The 18,885-nt window shown below is 58.6% G+C and overlaps 2 protein-coding genes across 4 annotated transcripts in view; one reads left to right on the top strand and one right to left on the bottom strand.

The window, feature by feature from the left end:
• LRSAM1 (leucine rich repeat and sterile alpha motif containing 1) overlaps positions 1 to 10,108 on the top strand; it is a 39,855-nt gene extending 29,747 nt beyond the window's left edge. The window contains exons 11-17 of one of the 3 annotated variants that reach the window (XM_053204586.1): positions 105 to 185; positions 1,705 to 1,800; positions 3,747 to 3,845; positions 4,645 to 4,776; positions 5,907 to 5,988; positions 8,120 to 8,268; positions 9,186 to 10,108. In XM_053204586.1, coding sequence (XP_053060561.1) covers positions 105 to 185; positions 1,705 to 1,800; positions 3,747 to 3,845; positions 4,645 to 4,776; positions 5,907 to 5,988; positions 8,120 to 8,268; positions 9,186 to 9,311 — 765 coding nt within the window. In that variant the 3' untranslated portion in view covers positions 9,312 to 10,108. The remainder of the gene's footprint in view (positions 1 to 104; positions 186 to 1,704; positions 1,801 to 3,746; positions 3,846 to 4,644; positions 4,777 to 5,906; positions 5,989 to 8,119; positions 8,269 to 9,185) is intronic. The other 2 variants (XM_027035173.2, XM_027035174.2) reach the window with 2 other exon arrangements.
• Positions 10,109 to 11,591: 1,483 nt separating this feature from the next.
• NIBAN2 (niban apoptosis regulator 2) overlaps positions 11,592 to 18,885 on the bottom strand; it is a 53,341-nt gene continuing 46,047 nt past the window's right edge. The window contains exons 6-14 of the mRNA XM_053204585.1: positions 18,454 to 18,569; positions 17,821 to 17,925; positions 17,580 to 17,742; positions 16,104 to 16,291; positions 15,186 to 15,341; positions 14,560 to 14,676; positions 14,309 to 14,416; positions 14,074 to 14,185; positions 11,592 to 13,662 (exon numbers count right to left, since the gene is read on the bottom strand). Coding sequence (XP_053060560.1) covers positions 13,079 to 13,662; positions 14,074 to 14,185; positions 14,309 to 14,416; positions 14,560 to 14,676; positions 15,186 to 15,341; positions 16,104 to 16,291; positions 17,580 to 17,742; positions 17,821 to 17,925; positions 18,454 to 18,569 — 1,649 coding nt within the window. The 3' untranslated portion in view covers positions 11,592 to 13,078. The remainder of the gene's footprint in view (positions 13,663 to 14,073; positions 14,186 to 14,308; positions 14,417 to 14,559; positions 14,677 to 15,185; positions 15,342 to 16,103; positions 16,292 to 17,579; positions 17,743 to 17,820; positions 17,926 to 18,453; positions 18,570 to 18,885) is intronic.

Below are 18,885 nucleotides of genomic sequence, written 5' to 3'. Positions count from 1 at the left end.
CTCAAAAGGTTTCTTAGACCCCACTTGGCCTTCAGAGAGCAGCACAGATTCGAACCTTGGTTAATGTGAATTAAAAAAAAAACCCTGTCTCGTCTTCTGTTTAGATTAAGTTAATAGAAACTGAGTTATTGCAGCTGACACAGCTGGAGGTAAAGAGGAAGTCCCTGGACACAGAGGCATTGCAGGTACGTAGGGCTCCCTGGCCTGTCCCTCCCGCCCCAGAGGAAATCCCCACCCGGGCCCCCCATGCCTCCCTCCCAGCAGCCGCTCCCCAACAGGCAGATGGTCTTCTCCGTGACTGTGATGGGAGCACAGCCTGGGGGCTGAGCTCAGCACAGGCCAAGGTTAGGGTCAGGTCAGCCTATTGCTCAGCAGGAGGGTCAGAGGAAAGAGGGTTTCATTGCCAAGGCTCACCCAGACCCATTTCCATCTCTTTGTTTTGAAGGAGGGTCACTGCTGAGCTCCCTGTCTCTCTAAGCCATGCTTCTAGGGTGCTGGTTCAACTCATGGGCTTGACATCCTCTGGGGAAGGGGCTTTCTTGGTGTCCCAAGGATGTCTGGAGGAAAGCGCCCAACTGTTAGTGTGTCACTCCCTGCAGGTGGCTTCTCTGGGAGCCCTGGGCTCGGTGTCCTGCTTGTATAGTGTGGGGGCAGCAGGGACCGGCAGGTGGCGTCCTGGACTGTGTGTCCGGGACCTGGGCCTTCTCCCAGTGTAGTCCCGCTTTGTGATCTGGGCAGGCAGGGGAAGAAGGCTGGACTCTGCCCTTCTCTGACCCCTTTCTGCCCAAAGGGGATTGATTAATGGTGTGTCAGGACCTGTGCCCACACCAGGCTTCTGAGCAGAGCCACCTGTCTGTCCCTGTGTCTGTCCTCAGCAGACAAGTCTTAAATTGTCCCCTGGCTTCTCAACTCAGTAAAAGCGTGCTAAGGTCTATAGTCCTGGTCTGTGGGCTGCCACAGGTGTGCCGTGTGACCTTAGGTCACCTCCCCTCTTAGGCCTTCGTTTCTCCCCTCCGTAAAATTAAATAATCTTCAGGCCCAGCCTGCGTCACAGGGCCACCCCACGGGGGTGAGCTCACCAACGCAAGGCCCTTTGGGAGCCTTGCCGTGGCCCTCAGAGAGGAGGGGGTTGGGGTAGCTCTCAGAGAAGACACAGCCACCGTACTTGGCAGGTACCCATGTCTCCTGGCCGTTCGAGCTTGTGGGGCTCCCATCTGGGGGGCCTCCATGGGTTTCCAAGAGTAAGAAACAAGTGGAACAGAGATGCAGGCGAGGGCTTCACTCCAGTTTGCATGTGCCTCCATCTGTGTGAGAGCCTTCCAGACTCCTACGGGGATACACCCCAACCTGCCCTGCTTGTGCTTCTGCCCACATGCTCTGCCTGTAGTCCGTGAGACTGCAGTCACACACCTGTGGCTTATCATTTCCTTTGTTTGATGTTTCTTACCATTCCACTGTCGTCAGTCACTAGATCCCATGCCTGGCCTGACCCCCCACGGGGAGAAGATGGGGAGGGGATGCCCAGACAGAGGGGCCCTTTGGCTGTGTCCCCCAGCGCTCAACCTAATTGAGTTGGGCCCAGTGTGGGGTCCCTGCTGCCGGGCTTGGAAAAGGCAGGGAGGGGTGGGACTTGCCACTCCCTGGGGACTCTGGGCGCCAGAGCTATGCACTTCCAGCGGCACTGGGCCTGCTCTTGTGTTGCAGGAGATGATCTCAGAGCAGCGCTGGGCCCTGAGCTCCCTGCTCCAGCAGCTGCTCAAGGAGAAGACGCAGCGGGAGGAAGAGCTCCGGGAAATCCTGGTGCGCTTGGCTTCTGCATCCCGGTCGCACATGGGTTCGCTTTCCCTAAACACACTTGCCATTCTTAGAAGCGCTTTTGTTCAAGTAATAGTGGCTCATCAGAGAAAAAATGGAACGTACAGAGGAAAAGAATCTCCCTCCCGAGAGTTCTCGAAAGCTAACATTTGGATGTGTGTTTTCTAAACATTGCGATGCATCTTTATAAGCTGTGCGTGGATGTTCTGTGTAAGCCTCAGATGGAGCACATCCCTTTAGAACTAGCTTCTCTGCGTCTGTTCTCTTCGTGTCTCTGAAATGTCCTCTGCGCTCTCCCAGGCTGCGTTTGGATGGGCCATCGTAGCCTCTTGCCCAGAATTCACGCTACTTCCAGTTTTTCACTTTTCTGAGCAGTGCTGTCTTTGTAGCTAAGTATTGACAATGGCCGTGAGTATTCATTCAAGGCAGATGCCCAGGAGGGGACTTTCTGTGTCCAGGGCAGGCTGTTTAATAAGCTTTTGACAGGAGATACCCAGCTGTCCCCTGTACCCAAATGGGTTTGAGGCTGGCACATTGTCAGAGTGGCAGAGCCCCATTTAGGGGTGGCAAGTTGGGGTCATTTTCACCAGACCCTGTGGGCATCTGAGTGGTGGAGACGGAGGCCAGGCCCGCCAGCTGGGGCTCAGAGACTCGGTCGCTCCTATGGTGTCCTCGCTGCTCCAGACATCCTCTGAGCTCCTGTGGGCAGAGCCCCTGCAGACTGCAGGGAAGAGGGAGACCAGCTTCCACAGCTCCCCACCAGCCCTTGTGATGTGCTGAGGCCAGTCAGAAGCTGCCTGTTCCTCACCATCCCCCACTGCCATAGCCTGCAAGTTGCATTAACGTGCGAACAGTGCGTTAGCCTCATGCAGCAGCTGCCATGTGCTCTGGTCCTGTGCTCCTGCCCTCGAGGGGCCTCAGAGGACTCCCCATCCAGGGAAGGAAGAACCACCTCAGCAGATGGTGACTGTCAGGGTCATGGGCTCCAGAAGAGTGCTGTGGCTGCAGCCCAGGGAGGGTAGGGACCAGCAGAGGGGAGCAGCTCCCCAAGGTCTGGGAGGGACCACCAAAGGACAGCCAGGCCCCCCCCAGGGGATGGGGGAAATGCCTGTGTTGAAGTCCTGCAGCCCACATCTTATTTGGTCCCCACCGTGTGGCCACAGTCCTGGCTCCTGGCTGGCTTGCTCAGAGTACAAGTCTTAAGGCAAAACAGACTTGTGTCCAAGTCCTGGCCCTGACCACGGGCAGCTTTCACCTGAGCAGGTTCCTGGTCACTCTGAGCCTCCCTTTCCTCACCTGTGCAGTTGCCCCCCCCCCCCCCCCCCCCCGCCACCAGAGCTGTGCAAATTAAGGAAAATGGCATCTCGGTGCATAGTGGGGTCTGGCACACAGCACTCTGAAAACATTCGCTGCTGCTGTTAGTATCCTTTGTTCACAGCCCCGGCCCCAGCGCCTAGAACCATGTGTGGTCTAGAACAATACTCGGTGACTGCTTGTTCATGGAGGAACGAAGGAACCTGTTTCAGTACCTTGTCTAATTCTTTAGCTTTGTCAGAAGGGTGAAGCCCATTCTAGAAGCTCATATTGTCCTTAGAATCCTATTTTGTCTCCCTGCCTGTCACAAGCTCCTGAGCCCAAGTAGGGGGCCTGCAGAGCGTGGTGCCAGGTGTCTGCAGCCCAGATTCAGGCCCCGCCCCCAGATGGTCCCTGGCTGAGGTTGCTCACAGCAGAAACGGGGGTAGAGGGACTTCCTGCCTTTCCCGTTCAGTAGTTTAAACAGTGAGGCCATGGTGGCTGGGAACATCGTTTGTAAATTACCAAACACCGCCCCACTCCCTGCACCTGCCCAGAGCATCATTTACAGTTGCCACGGTCATTAGACTTTTTATTTACTGATTTATAGCTGATGGTACTTGTTTTGTCCCTGGCAGACAGAGTTAGAAGCCAAAAGTGAAACCAGGCAGGAAAATTACTGGCTGATTCAGTATCAACGGCTTTTGAACCAGAAACCCTTGTCCTTGAAGCTGCAGGTAAGGGCTGCTGGCACCCACCCTTCCCAAGAGCCCTCCTGTGCCTTGGTGATATCTGGGTTCTTGATCTTTCTAGTTTATTTCTGTTCATATTTCTGGGGACAAGTGTGCTAAGCCCTGGAGGGACAGAAGAGAGAAGGACGGGTGCATTCATCTGGTCAGAGGCCAACACAGGTGGGCCACAGGAGCTGCCTACAGACACCTGCCGTGGGCAGGACGGAGATGCCCCCCAACACACACACACTGGTTTTTGTTGGGGCGCCTGGGTGGCTCAGTTGGTTAAGCGGCTGACTTCGGCTCAGGTCATGATCTCGCGGTTCATGAGTTCGAGCCCCGCGTCGGGCTCTGGGCTGAGAGCTCGGAGCCTGGAGCCTGTTTCCGATTCTGTGGCTCCCTCTCTCTGACCCTCCCCCATTCGTGCTCTGTCTCTCTCTGTCTCAAAAATAAATAAACGTTGGAAAAAAAAAAAAAAAACAATAATGGGCAGTTCGCCAGGCGTATACCTAATAGATCATCATCTCAGTGTTTCTAGACAACTGCATAGCATTTAGTATCTGGATGAACCCTCGTTATTTTAAACAGCCCCCTCTTGATAGGTACTTGATTGCTCACCATGTTCCCATTTCCAGGTAGAGTGGCAGTGAGCTTCCTAGTACCCTTATCTCTACTTCCGTATGCATTTTTGTAGGAAAGATGCCAAGGAAACCCATCCTAAGTACATCCAGAGCCTTTGTTTGCCACTGTAAGTAACGAGGTCTCGTTTGCCTGCGCTCAGCTTCCCCGTGGGTCTGTCCTGCAGGAAGAAGGCATGGAACGCCAGCTGGCGGCCCTCCTGGTGGATCTGTCGGCTGAACACTACCTGCCCATCTTTGCCCACCACCGCATCTCCCTGGACACGCTGAGCCGGATGAGCCCTGGGGACCTGGCCAAGGTGGGAAGCAGCAGCCCCTCAGGGGAGGTTGAGGGGTGAACCGAGCCGCTGTCCCATCCGCCGAGAGTCGACTTACTCTGGTGGGGTTCTTGGTGAGGTCTGCCGTTACCCAGTGGTCCAGGGTCCGCTTGCTTCCAGGTGGCCAGAACACCTACCCCATCGGTCCCTAACCCCCTGTGTGTGCCCTGCACGCCACCTGCCTAAGAAAATCCAGGGATGTGAGTTCTGACCCCAGGCTGCCCCACCCGCTGAGATTGGACCTTCACGTTGTGGGCCCAAGACAAGTCCTTGCAGGTCTGCTCCAGCCCTGGCCCACGCCGTGGTGTTGCAGACGTGGCACGGCGGCACTTCCTGAACCTGCTTGCTTCTGGGTAGAGCTGAGCACCTTGCGTTACTTGATTTACTCTTCATGTGAGCCAAATAATGGCGGCCCACATCTCTAGCGCTTGCCTGCGCCGGGTGCTATTCTAAGTGCTTCTCGAGTGCTAGCACCTTGAACCCTCCCAACAACCCAGGCAGAAGGGTATTCTCGTCCCTGTCATTTTTCAGATGAGGAAGCTGAGACACAGCAAGGTGGTAACTTGCCCAAGGTCACACAGCGGAGCTAGGACTCGAGCGTGAGTGGTCTGGTGCCAGAGTCCATGCCGTTACCACTCTGCTGCTGTGTCGCCTGTCCCTTGGCCCAAAAACCGAGGCTCTGGAGGGCTGCACGGGGGCTCTGCCTCCCAAGGGACCATGTGGTTCCAGCACTCGGCCTTGGCGTGAACCGCCTGGCCCTTCCCGTGAACTCTGATCCTGGATCCTGTCTTACTGGTTGTCATGGGGTTGACATGCAGTCATGCAGGTGAAGGAGTCCCTTCCTCGGTGCAGGGGAAGCACGTGCTAAACTGTAGCTGTTACTAGTGTCAGTTTCCTTTGGGGCCTCTGTTTCTCTCCCTGCCACCTGGTCATCTTCATAGCTGTGGTACTGCACTGGGGCAGGGTCAACTGGGTGTTGACCCTAGGGCCCAGGCCTCCATGTGTCCAGCAGAAGGTGCCAGAAGCCATGAGGCAGTCCTGATGGCTCTGTGCTGTGTAGCGAGCTCTCGCGCAGCCCAAGCCATAACTTGCTTTTCCTTGAACTGGCTCAGGTGGGCGTCTCGGAAGCCGGCCTGCAGCACGAGATCCTGCGGAGAGTCCGGGAGCTGTTGGGTGCAGCCAGGATCCAGCCAGGTACCAACGCCAGGACACCTTCTGAGCAGAGGCCCCCACCTTACTTGTGGACTGTGGCTCGGGGCGTCCCCTGTTTACATTTCAGGACGAGAACTGAGGGCCGGTCCTAGCCCCTGCCAGTCCTTAAGATTCCCTCCCAAAGGAACAGGATTTACAAACGGGAAAAACGGGCCACAAAAATGGGGGAACAAAGAAACTTCCTTGCAGAAGAGGCCCTCCTGGTTCCCTGTCCTAGAACCTTCCCTAAAGCTACTCTACAAACACAGGGAACCACACACCCAGATCCTTGAGTAGAGGGAGAAACCAGCCCTAGCCAGTGCCTGACACTGTGCCTCGGGCAGGCCTGTGGTTGGACGTGGAACAAGGTTCGTGGTGACCTGTGAAAGGGGTAAAGGCAGGTCATAAAGCCACTCCAGCTGCGCCTGGAGGCCCGGATAAGGTAGGTGCTGTGGCTGCCGTGGGAGTAGATGGGCGTCAGGGATCTGAGCATAATCCGGGTACGAGGCGTTCGTCAACCACTTTACAGGTACCGTGTCATGGCACCTCTGGCAGGTGGGTGCTGCTGTTCCTTTCATTTGAGAGATGAGGGAACTGAGGCGGAGAGGGGCTAATGTGTCTGCCGTAACCTCACACAGCTGGCAAGTGTATGTAAACCTCAGTACAGCTGAGCTTTACTGCCTCCCTCGAGAAGAGGCCGAGGGGCCTTGGCAAGGGAAGCGGGCCTGGCACAAGGATGAAGGCAGGGGGCGAGCCCGTGGCACTGCCAGCCTCAGGCAGGGTCCGTTCAGGGGAGAGACTAAAGGTGGGGTGGCCAGCCCAGATTGCAGGGGCGAGGCAGGAGCTCTGCTGCCGGCAGGGAGGAGGCCCTGGGCCCCCAGGTGTCTGGGCCAGTGGCAGCGCCATGATGTCCTCGGGCTCCAGCTCTCTAGCCAGTTTTATTCCAGAGACACTGACCCAACCTAACCAAGTCCCTAAACTCACAGTCCTTTAATTAGACACCTTCCTCCCCTTGCAGATGTTTTCCAACCCTGATCCCTCCTGCTGTCAGACTGGAGGTCAGGTTAAGTTTGACATCAGGAGTTGGGGTCTCCTCATCCCACCCCCCCCAACAAAGATTCCCTTCACTCTGAGCCCCTCCCCCTCCTGACACCTGCCTCCCACAGTCCCCCACCATCCCCAGGGCGGCTTCCTGACTGTGTCCACCTGCAGGGAAGGCTGGGTGGGATGGTTTCCTCTCAGCAGCAGAAGGGGCAGGAGACCTTCAGCCATTTTCCTAACATTCTCTTACTGCTCCCAGAACTTGGTAGGTGTCCCATTACATATAGAAGAGCCCCTTGACGGTGATGGTTTGGGGGCGCCATGGTACCTTTAGAGAGCCTAGTGTTGTAACAGCCTTAAAAAATATATATTCAGATGTTTCCAATTATAAAAACTTCTCCTTCAAACCATAGGGTAGATGGAAAAATGTGAGCCGTGATCAGGATGGGCGTCACGGCTGCCGAAGACTCTGGGATGGGGGTGTACTTTGCATGATATGAAAGAGACTGCATTTTGTAAGGGCTGATTCTGGTGTCCTGCCTGTTGGGACCCCGGTGGGGGATGCTGGCTCTAGGGCAGAGGAGGGGCAAGGGTGGAGGGGACAGCCTTGGGGGCTTCTCCTTCCTCTCCCTACTTCCTGGTGACCTGAGGGCAGCGGCCCATCCTGTCTTCTGGAGGAGGGGCTGAGAGCATTGCCCCATCCACTGCAGAGTCCCTAACCGAGAACTCCTACACCACGGCTCTACCACCAGATGGCCCTGTGGTCTTGGACAAGTGGCTGCCCTTCCCTGAAAGGGACAAGCCCTCTTGCAGGGTGGCCGGCCATGAAGGATCCGGGGAATGGTCAGGGGTCAGAGGCCCCAGATAACCAGCACTGTGGTGATCCCTGCCAGCCTCCCTGCACTCCTGCCTTACAGAGGAGGGAATGAGGCTCAGAAAAGAGTTAAGGGGGCCCTTACCCCTACCGTGAGATCAAAGTGCCCCTCCTGAGCTCACTGTCCACTCGCGGCAGGCAGAGCCAGGGGGGACCCCCTGTGGGGTTGGGATCACTGGGCCATGACCCTGGCTCAGCCTATCCCTCTGGTCCTCACAGAGCCACTGAACCCACCCAAGGGTGAGGTCCCTGGGGCCATGGAGGTGCCCACCGCCCCCGAGGAGCTGCCTGAGTCCGTGAGCCCGTCTGCTCCCCCGGCAGAGCTGGAGGTGCAGACTTCAGAGTGCGTCGTGTGCCTGGAACAGGAGGTGAGTCTGGGGCAGCAGCCCCTCCCCCCACGCACCAGCCGGGCTGGCACCCATCCTAAGCCTTTCCAGACTCGTGTTCTTTCTAGACACTTTTTTTCATTGGTAGAAGTGTACTGTGTTCATTAGAAACTTTGGGAAATCCAGGAAAGCAAAAAATACAGGAAATTACCGTGATCCTATGACCCAAATGTGAGCATTTTCTGGGGTTTATTTTCTTTTTTTTAAAGAGGGGGCTTTCCCCCCCTACTTAAGAAAAATTTCCCATGTCCTTAAATACTAACAGCACAATTTTCTCTGAAGAGGCTTTTAAAAAGCTGTCTTTAAAAATCTATAACAAATTAATGCTTATTGTAAAAATTAACATAGTGTATAAAATCTCCCCTCCCTCTGCCGTGCGATCCTACTTAAAAGAAGCAACCATGTTAGCAGTTGAATTACTCCACGGCCATGATGTGTAGGGAGGTGTTGGTGATAAATGGAACCAAACCCCTGCTTTTGGGCCCCATGTTTCTTCCTGCAAACCCTGCTGTACCAAATAGCCTTGAACGGAGTTATTTCCTCAGGATAAATCCTAAAAAGAGGAAATGCCGAAGCAAAGCGCAAGCGTGCTTACGAGGCTTCCGCTCCATGCTGTTGGGAGTAGTTTGTAGACCGAGGGGCTGATCAGGATACAAAAAGGCAACAATTAAGACAGTCTACGCGTCCAAGGGGCAGGGCTGGTGAGACGCCGTGTGGCCTCCCGTGTAGCTGTCGGAGGGCACGGAGGGTCCAGGATTGGTGGCGGGTGATGACCACCATCACGTGGTGCTATCGGGTGGTATCAGATGCTTCCGGTAAAGGACGGCGGGGCAGGGGGAGGTTGCCCAGCCTCCAGGAACAGGCGGGCCAGGACCCAGACGCTCCCCCTCCCTCCTCAGGCCCAGATGATCTTCCTCAATTGCGGCCACGTCTGCTGCTGCCAGCAGTGCTGCCAGCCGCTGCGCACCTGCCCGCTGTGCCGCCGGGAGATCGTGCAGCGCCTCCGCATCTACCACAGCGGCTGAGCCGCCGCCTGCTCCGGACAGACCCGTGCAGCTCCCCTCTGCCCTGGGCCCTCGTCTCACAGCCTGGAGGTGCCCCCCGCCCCGCCCCTCCACGCACACCAGGGCCGGAGGGCGGCGGAGCGTTCCAGACCCTGACGCGGCCGGTGTGAACGCGGTGGAGGAAGGGAGGACTCGCGGCCTGAGGACAGGGTCTGGGGTTTGGAGAAGCCTCCGTCTGAGCAGGAGACTGCGTGTCCTGGCCTCTGAGCTTGCCAGCCCTCTGTGCCGGTCCCCACCCCTCCAGGAGCCCCGGGGTCCTCGGCAGGGTAACTTGGACAGCGCCGTCCCTCATGGTGGGTGCTGGGAGCGAAGGAGGGCCCCGACCCAGAAGTGGGGGAGGCCGGGGGTAGAGCTGGTGTGTGGTGTCGCCGTGGATCACTCTGGGCCGTCCTCAGGTTGTCCAGTGTAGGCCTTGTGCCACAAGTGACATTGGTCCCTCCTCGCCTCCCTCTCTGGGTCCCCCTGCTGTCCAGATGTGCACCTCCTAGCCACCCCCATCCCCCCCCACCCCACCCCATCTCACAGGCAGGCAACCAGCTTGCAGACCCAAAGCAGGAATGTCAATAAATCCCCCTCCAGCCTGCTCCTTCCGTGTCATCACTGGGGCCCCCAGGAGCCCGGGGAGGGGAGGGGGCGGGCTTTACCTCAGTCAGGCAAAAGGGGCAGGAGGTACAGGCATTCTCAAATGCAAAGTTAAACAAAATTCCCCTCATTACAGGTGGACAGACAGACTGGGCTCAGAAGGGCACAGGCAGGGTCAGCCGGAACAGGTTGGCGGGGCAGTGGTGGGGGGTTGGGGGGGAGCAGGGGCATAAGAGAGTGGAGGCAGAAGCTGCTGAATGCCCAGTGCCTGGCAGCTGGGACAGGGCAGTGCTGGGTCTGGAGCCTGCCAGAGGTTTGATTCCCAAACCCGTGCAGTTGTGCAAGTTGTTCATTGTACAATTTTAGAAGGAGCCATGTACCTGTACTTGATGTAGAGCTGCATATTTATTGTGCATTTTCTGGTAGATGGTTTTGAACCGAGGACAGCTTTCTTTGAGCTAGAGGTGGGTCTGATTAGGGTACCTGGGCTCTGCCTCCAGCTACCCCTAACCCTGGCCGGCCTTCCAAGACTCCTTTCCCCACGCGTTAAGCGTGGGACACGAAGGGGCCCAGATGCAGGCCAGTGGCCACCAGGGGGCACCCAGGTGCAATCCTGGAAGCCCTGAGGTGGCAGAGCCCTGTCTCCCCTAGGCCTCTGTTTCCCTGCCTCATTAGGTCCTGTGGACTGAAACAGGATAGGACGAGGCCCCCTGTGAGTTCTGTTTTCCAGGCAAGAGCTGGGGTCTCCTCCCATACCCTATCCCCTCCCACCCAGGACCTGGGGAGCTTTGGTGGCTCCCTCTGCCCCAGACTTGGGCTCACCTTGGCCAAGAGGGGAGACTGAGACCTGGGTGGGCAGGGCTACTTAGGGCACAGTGTTTTCCAAACCACCTGGACCCCTCACTAAGCCCTGGGAGAAAGGAATTTTAGGACTGCCCCCTCCTGCTTTTATAGATGAGGAGCCTGAGGCTGAGTGTGGTGCCTTGCCAAGGACAACAGCAACACTGCACTTGAATCTCTGGTCGCTGCCCCCATAGTCCCTGCTGTTTCTCACCCCAGCCCCGTTGACCAGCCCTCAGCCACAGACCGCCATGGACAGGCTGGCACCAGGGAAGCCAGGGGGTGTGTCCCATGCCCCATAACCTCCAAGGGTCCACACCTTCCTGGGCCTCAGTTTACATGGTGGTGAAATGGTAATGAGGACACCCCCCTCCTAGAGTGGCTCTGGGGCTCCTGGTCCTGCACAGAAAGCGCACACACCACAGTAAGTGCTCGGTAAAGGCTGTGTGAAGAGTTTTGGGGGCCAACGCTGCTGTTTGGATCTGTGGATCCAGCTTGAGCCCAGGGGCCAACCCCCATTGTGCACGCCCCAGGGCCACATGGCCTGCAAGATGCTGCCATCCCCCTTGGCCTCACCATCGCCAGGGGCTACCCGAGGAACACCCTGCACCGATCTGGCTCAGAGAGCCGAGCTGCCGACAGGCCAGCCACCTACGTGCCAGCCACCTACGTGCCCTGCATGCCTTCTCTCAGGGTCGGTTTCCTCTAAGATGGGGTAACACAGGCACTCGGACTGAGCCCAGAAAGCCAGGGCACACTGCTGCTGTGGGACAGGCCCAGCCCCGGTCTCCTCCTGCCGGCACCACACACACAGGCCACTGGCTTTAAATCATTTATTGATTAGTAAAGCTTAACCAGTTTGCATAATATTTTCAGTACAATATCTGGGAATGACGATTGAGAAAACCCCAAGGCACTAGAGGAGAGCATCTGAACACATGAACGAGATGGCAGAAGGTTAGTGAGGCACTGGAGAGTCCGGCTGGGGGGGACCAAGGGGGCCCTGAGCACCAGCCACCACGTATGTCCCATGGGTCTGAAGCCCCTGCCCTAGGAAGGGGACGGAGGGTGCGGGGCGGAGGAGGGCGCTGGGGCAGGCAGGAAGTCCTGGTCCCTGGGGACAGGGCTGCCAGGGTGGAGCTACCTCGGCTAGACCTTCACCCCCAGGAACAAGCCGCTGTGGAAGGAGCGCATCTGAGAAGGGAATTTTCAGGGTGAGGTGACTTGGAGGCAACAACGGCCAAGCCACAGCCTGACCCCAAATCCTCAGAGGGGCCACCGGCAGCGCCTTGGGGAGCTGTACTCAGCTCCCCTGGTGGACAATGTGGACCTTGGGAGTGGCCCACAGATGAATCTCCACCCCCACCCCGCAGACCCCGTCTCCGAGCACACGGCCACACTCCCCTCCATCCCACCCCGCAGCATGTGGCCGAGACAGGCAAGGGGGACAGAGGGACTCCGGGAGGCTGGCTGCCAATAGGCAGGAGATACGCTAAGCGCCGGGGGTGGGGGTGGGGGGTGCAGAAGCCTGCTCCACTTCCAGCAGCCTTCCATCTGCCGCCTCAGCCTGCCTTGAAGACACTCCCAGCAATACTTCCCCACAGACCCCCTCTTCCCTCCCTTGAGACACTTGCTCTCCACAGACCAGCACATTCTGGGCCTTTCTCATTCCAATCCAAGCCACCTCACCCCTCCTCCTCCATGAGGCATCCCCCTCAACCCAGCAGCCCCAGCCTGGCTACAGCCGGAAGACCCCCTCCTTGCACCTCCCCTCACCCAGAGCAGGGAAAACAAGGCCCGTGTCCCCTCCCAAACTGGACTCTCGGGGCCCAGCCTGGATTGAGGAGGACACTGGGGCCCCCAGTGCTCCCTGGTCCTGGTTCTGATAAAGCCCTTGGTGAGAAGGGAGAGAAGCCAGTGGCCAAGTAACACAACAAGCAACCACTCTACCTCCATCTTTCTGAGAAGGCTGGCAAGACCCGGGAGGGAAACCGAGGCCATAAAAGGAGAGGAGGACCCAGGGAATCGGTGATCACTGGGTACACCTCAGCCCCTCGGCTGTGCCCAGCTTCCAGCACAAGCAGGAAGCCCAAGATCATGCCACAGAAGAGAAAACAGGAGCAAAGTGTGACCAAACCCAATAAAGTGACTCAGGTGGGCCACCCCTGCCCAGCCCCAGAGGTGCCACAATGGCCCCACCGACCTCCACCCCAAGGCACAGACCCGGGGCTCCCCGCCTAGAGCCAAGCCTGCCTGTGCCTTGGAGGGGGTGACCCATGTCCAGCAGAAGCTCAGGGGCGACCGGCCTAGAACTCAGTCTGTACCCCTGCGCTGTCCTCGGTGGTGGTGTGGATCGGGGGGCGGCCACCAGGGCTGGATACCTGCTCCCCAGTCTCCTGGTCACTAGGTTTGGGGGGCTCAAGGTCCGCAGCTTTTCCAGGAGGGGGTTGCCGAAGGGGCGAGGCTGGCGGCGAGGAGGCCTCAGGGGCTGCCACGGGCTGGGGGCTCTCTTGGGAGGGGGCCCCGTTGAGCAGAGGGCCAGCCGGCGGGGGGCTCTCAGCCTGCAGATCCCGGGCCAGCAGACCGCGCAGCTCGGTGACACTGTCCGGGGACGCAGGTGATAGTGGCTCCGAGCCAGCCTCAAAAGGCAGCCCTGCCTCCTCGTCCTGGACCACGGACACCACCTGCTTGGCACGCCGTCGCTTTTCCGAGAGCGGGGCTGCTTCGGGGACGCTGGGGCTGCCACTGTCACCACCACTACCACCATACTCCTCACCCCAGTCAATGGGTGCACCCTCCGCCAGCAGGTGCAAGTTGGGGTCACTATTGTGCATGACCATGCTGTCCCGGTACAGGTTGTGTTTCCTCTGCACAGCGGCCTCCTTCACAGCTGCGGAGCCCAAGAAGGGGGTCGGGACATTTACCACGGGTTCCACGGCCGCCGCCACCACCCCCTACACTGCGCCCAAATATGACCCACGTCATCCCCTCCAGGCCTCCCAACAGCCAGACCTGGGGTCATGATTGGGAACTGACCCCCCACCCGGCCAGGCCTCACTGCTGGCGAGGAGTAGTGGTTACCGGGCTGGTAACCACCGTGTCAGCCTGTCCCTCGTACCAAAGACCGGAGAGGACACTAAGGCCCAGAGAAGCAAGTCTACCCTCCTACGTCCCCACCGCGTGCCTGACCCAACCCCCAGGCCTGTCTCGCCATCTTTGCAGGAAGACCTCTCAGCAGCCCTGTCTACCGGCCCCCGGGCAGTGACGGTCCCCACCCGGCATGACGCCGGCCCTCCCATACCCTGCAGGATGTCCTTCATCACCGTCTGCAACACCACCTCCTCGTACGTGTTCTCCACTAGGATGAACCTGGCAAAGTCCTCGAAGATCAGCTCCTGGAACCGGGGCAGCTCCTGCGGCGGCAGGGTGGGCAGGGACAGAGCAGGGGGTGGTCAGGCCCGCCCTGGGCTCAGGGACCGCGGAGGGGGCTGTGCTCGGGGGGGCCGCAGCAGGCTTGGCCGGGGCGGGGGGCTCACCGACTTGCACGTGGGCGCCAGCTTCTTGAGCAGGAAGGGGATGGTGATCTGCAACAGCGCCTCCCGGAAGAATCGCTTCCGCACCGAGCTACTATCGTAGTCGTATTTCTGCCAGGGCAGAGGGGCCAGGGGCGGGGTCGCTAGGTCTGACCTGAGCCTTGCCCTCCTCCTCCTCCTCTGTGGGGGCAGGGGTCCATGGTGCCTCCCCCGGGGGCAGCCATCCTGGTACCGGCCCAGGGGCCCGGCCTCACCTTGAGCACGCGCTCCAGGATCCGCTGGATGGACTTGCACAGCTCCTCCTTGGTGGGCCCCTTCCCCAGCTCCTGGTGCAGGAGGGTCTCGAAGGTGTACACGGCATTGTCCATTTGCTGCGGGGCACACCATGGGGTGCGTCAAGGCCCCGGAGGGAGCACAGCCCCCTTCCTGCATGCCTGGGCGGGCGGGGGGGGGGGGGGCTCCTCAGCCAGCCCCCACCAGGCCTGCCAGGGAGGCGTAGGGGCGGCCTGCGTGCTCATTCCCTCGTTCACCCACATCTTTCCTGAATGTCTACTGTGCACTGGCATAATGCCAAGCACCGGGCCAGTCCCTGCCTCGAGGAAGCAGAGATCCTGGGCCCTGCATTAAGGGACTTGGGGAGGAAGGAGGGCCTCCCGGAGGAAGGGGGTCTCCAGGTAGAAACCTGAAAGAGGAGGCCAGATCAGCCAGAGGAACGAGCGTCCCAGCAGACGGGAGCGCCCAAGAGGCCGGAGCAGGAGTGAGCATTCCAGGGGCTGCACGGGGGCCAGGGCCTAAGGCCCGGGGTAGGGGCCTACGCTGGGCCGGTGGAAGGTGGGTGACGGGCATGGAGCAGCGGGGAAGGGGGGTGCTCCGGGCCCACCTCTCGCATGTGGATCTGGGCTCGCTGCTTGAACACGGCCGTGCTGGACACATCGAAACGCTGCTGCAGCCCGTCAAGCCGCAGTGGCTCCATCTTCTCGTAGCAGCTCTGCATCTTGAGGGGGTGGGACGCCAGCTGGGACAGCTTCTCCATGTACTGCAGGGAAGCAGGGATGTGTAGGACCTGAGCGGGGGCCACCGGGGCGGGGGCAGTGCCTGCAGACCCACACCCTGCCTCGGCGCTGGGGCTCCAGGCACTGGCCACCTGCAGGGGGTGGTGGCTGGGGGAGCCCAGGGAACGAAGGCTGGAGCAAGGCCCCACAGCCTGGTACCAGCAGGGAGGCTCTCATCGCTTCTGGGGCACCAGGTGGCCTCGGGCAAGTCGCTCACCCGCTCCGAGCCTCAGCCTCAAAATTAGGAGATAGTGTCTCATGATCTCTAAGGTCCTTTCTGGTTCTCAATTTCTAGGATTCTTGCTGTCTGTGGACCCCTCAGTCCAGGGTGTGAAAGAGGAGAGCAAAGATTATGGGATCAGATATAGAAGGATGTGCACCCTGAGAACCAGGTGACTGAGAAGTGAGAGAGATGGGCCGGCCCCCATGTTGGGGTACGTGAAAAGGCATGTAAGTTGTTCTACCTCCTGGCAGAAGCTCACTTCTCCTTCCCTCTCTCCCTCCCCTTCTCCTTCCCTCCCCGTTAAGTCCTTTGATACTTCAGGAACGCACTTGGTTTATAAAGCCTGGTGGAGGGGGTCAGTGATCCCCTTTTTCTCTGAGTGCTGCCCCCCGTTTCTCACACCCTCAGCCCTCCGGGTGTCCAGCAGCCCCTCTGGTGACAAGTTACGCCCTGGATCGCAGGAGGGCCTGGCAGGCACTCCGCACCCCCCCCGCCCCTCCCCCGGGCAGGGGCCTGGCCTCACCTCACCCAGCTTGTCAGCACCGCCCTCGTTGATGACGTTCAGGTTCATGTCCGTCACCTCTTTGAAGAAGACATCCCGCACCTCGGTGAAGCCCTGGCTGGTGGGCACCATCAGGGCCTCCAGGATGGACGGGATGTAGGGCTGGACGTGGTTCCGGACGCACACCTCTGCCTTGGGGAGGATGAAGGCTGCGCCCAGAGGGAGCAGGTGAGCTGAGGGCACCGCCGGGGGACACCCCCAGCCACCTGGAGCCCAAGCTTTTAAAGAAAACCACTAGTGACATCAGCAAACTGAATGATTTGTAGGTACATGCACCAAAACCAGGGGAAGGGCGTCTGGGTGGCTCAGTCGGTTGAGCGTCCGACTTTGGCTCTTTGTGAGCCGGGGCCCCGCATCGGGCTCTGCTGTCAGCTCAGAGCCTGGAGCCTGCTGAGGGGCCTCTGTCCTCCCTCTCTCTGCCCGACTCACACGCTCTCAAAAATAAAAAATTTTAAACAACAGGGGATTCTGAGATCGGACCCTGATCTTTCTAAAACTCTGATGGCAAGAAACTAAAACTGCTAGTCCAGAGGGGTCAGCGTTCTGCTTTGCTCGAGGTGGAAAGAAACCCCTCTCTAGCCATCTTACTGCTTTAACAAAACAAAAAACACTTTGGTAGATTCAGCAAGCCTCCGGGTTTTTCACACACGGGCCGGGCCGGTGTGCCTGGGTCTGCACCGCCATGTAAAAGGCTGCTTGCTCGGGGGCATGACCAGCTCCATTTGCACCCAGGGTATGTTTCGATGTCCCTCTCTCTGGCTGGCTGATGGTTTGTTGCCCAAGATAAATGTCAGCTCTCAGTGTTCCATCTGGATCACAACGAACACAGGTAGGAGAGAGTAGTCCTCAGGCAACGGACCAGCCCTGAAACCGCACACAGCCAATGTGGGGGGGGGGGGGGGGGGACAGGGGGCCTGGAACAGACCCCGAAAAGTGAGATGTGATCAAAGTGAATCATTACAGTTAAACTGATGCCTATACTAACCCCAGGGTCAAGTCTGTGACTGACCATAGATGAGCAAAAGGCTTGAACTTCCTTGACAAAATTTACATCTTCCAGGTCTGGGTTTGCAGAAATAGCCACAGGACAACTCCCAGGGGTCAGAAGAACAACGGCCCAGATTTGATTTCATTTTTAAAAATGACCATCGATGGGATGCCTGGGTGGCTCAGTCGGTTAAGCGTCTCACTTCGGCTCAGGCCACGATCTCACCGTTTGTGAGTTCGAGCTCTGCGTCAGGCTCTCTGCTGTCAGCGCAGAGCCTGCTTTGGATCCTGAGTCCTCCTCTCTCTCTCTGCCCTCCCCCACTCGCATGAGCATGTACATTCTCTCTCTCAAAAATAAACATTAAAAAAAACATTTTTTTTAAAATGACCATTGAATCAAGTCACTAGCCTGAAAAGTACGCAGGTCGGTGGCACAGACAGGCGGCCTACCTCGGATCTTGCTGGCCAGGTGCTCCTTGGAGGTGATGATCTGGTCCATGTCCGTGCGGATGGCCGCCTCCATGGCTGGCCGGGCCAGCTGCAGCTTGGACAGCACCGCCTCAAAGCGCGCCTTGGCCTGCTCGTACACCATGCGGTACACAGCGTCTGAGATCTGGGGGCAGTGCCGCGAGTCAGCGTGAGGGTGCCAGGCGGGTCCGGGACCCCCGCCTCCACACCCACACCCACCTACCTGGATCCACTGCCGCTGTCGCTCCTGCGGTTTTCCCTTCAGCCGCGGGGCGAGCTCCGCCTTCAGCTCAGGGCCCAGCTCCTCCATCACCAGGTTGCTCAGGATCTAGGACAGAGAGCCATGAGCCGGGGCAGGGGTTAGAGCACGTCCAGATGGCGGGTTCCCCTCCACGTTCCACAGGCTGGCCACTCCAGCCCCACCTCTGGGCTTGACCTTGGCTTCACGTCTCCACTGGCCTCTCTCCTGAGCATCATTCCACCAGGTCCCAACTTACCTGCTTGAGGGACCTACGGGACCCTCGGCATCGGGGTCCCACCTCGGGGCCTTTGCACACGCTGCCTCCCTGTCTGGAATACCACACCCCTTCCCCCTCACTTGCACACAGAAGTATGTATGTTTCTTTGTCAAATGTCTGCTTCTCCTGCTAGATAGAGAGCCAGACTAAGGAGCAGCAGCACCCCGCACCTGGTTCAGGATAGGTGATCTATAAGCGATCAGATCAAGTAAGTATCTCCACCCGTCCAAAATGGTCTTATTGTCTCCTTGCAAGCCAGGAGTGGCCCCCCCGAGGCCAGAGTCTCTGTGCTTGGCTCTACCCTCTGGAACTTAGGGTGACTTCCGCAGTCTCCTCACCTGCACCTCGTTCCCACACAGCATCTCCCAGGTCCCGTACAGCTCCTTGGACTGGCGGTACATGCGGATGGCGTCCGTGAACGCAGGGCCCTCTACCTTGGAGTTCTCAGGGATGCCTGCTCAGGAGAGGGGAGGAGGGAGGAGTCCGTGGGATGGCCCAATGGCCTTCACCAAGACCAAGGGACTGACTGCCAGAACGCCCCCGCCCTAAGTGCACACACGTGCATACCCCCACCTGCAACTCCACTGCCCTCATAGTAACCGTGATGGTAGCATTTGCGATGACAGCGACAGCAATGATAACCCTCCACCAGCAGCACCAAGGCAATCTCCGTTGAACGCTCATCTTCTTAAACTTTCCCAACCATGCCCGAGACTGTCCTTAACCCTACTTGACAGATCAACAGGCAGGCTCCGAGGTCAGGCCACTGA

This window comes from Acinonyx jubatus, chromosome D4 (genome assembly GCF_027475565.1).
Source record: "Acinonyx jubatus isolate Ajub_Pintada_27869175 chromosome D4, VMU_Ajub_asm_v1.0, whole genome shotgun sequence".
NCBI lineage: Eukaryota > Metazoa > Chordata > Mammalia > Carnivora > Felidae > Acinonyx > Acinonyx jubatus.
This window is presented reverse-complemented; position numbering and strand designations above follow the sequence as displayed.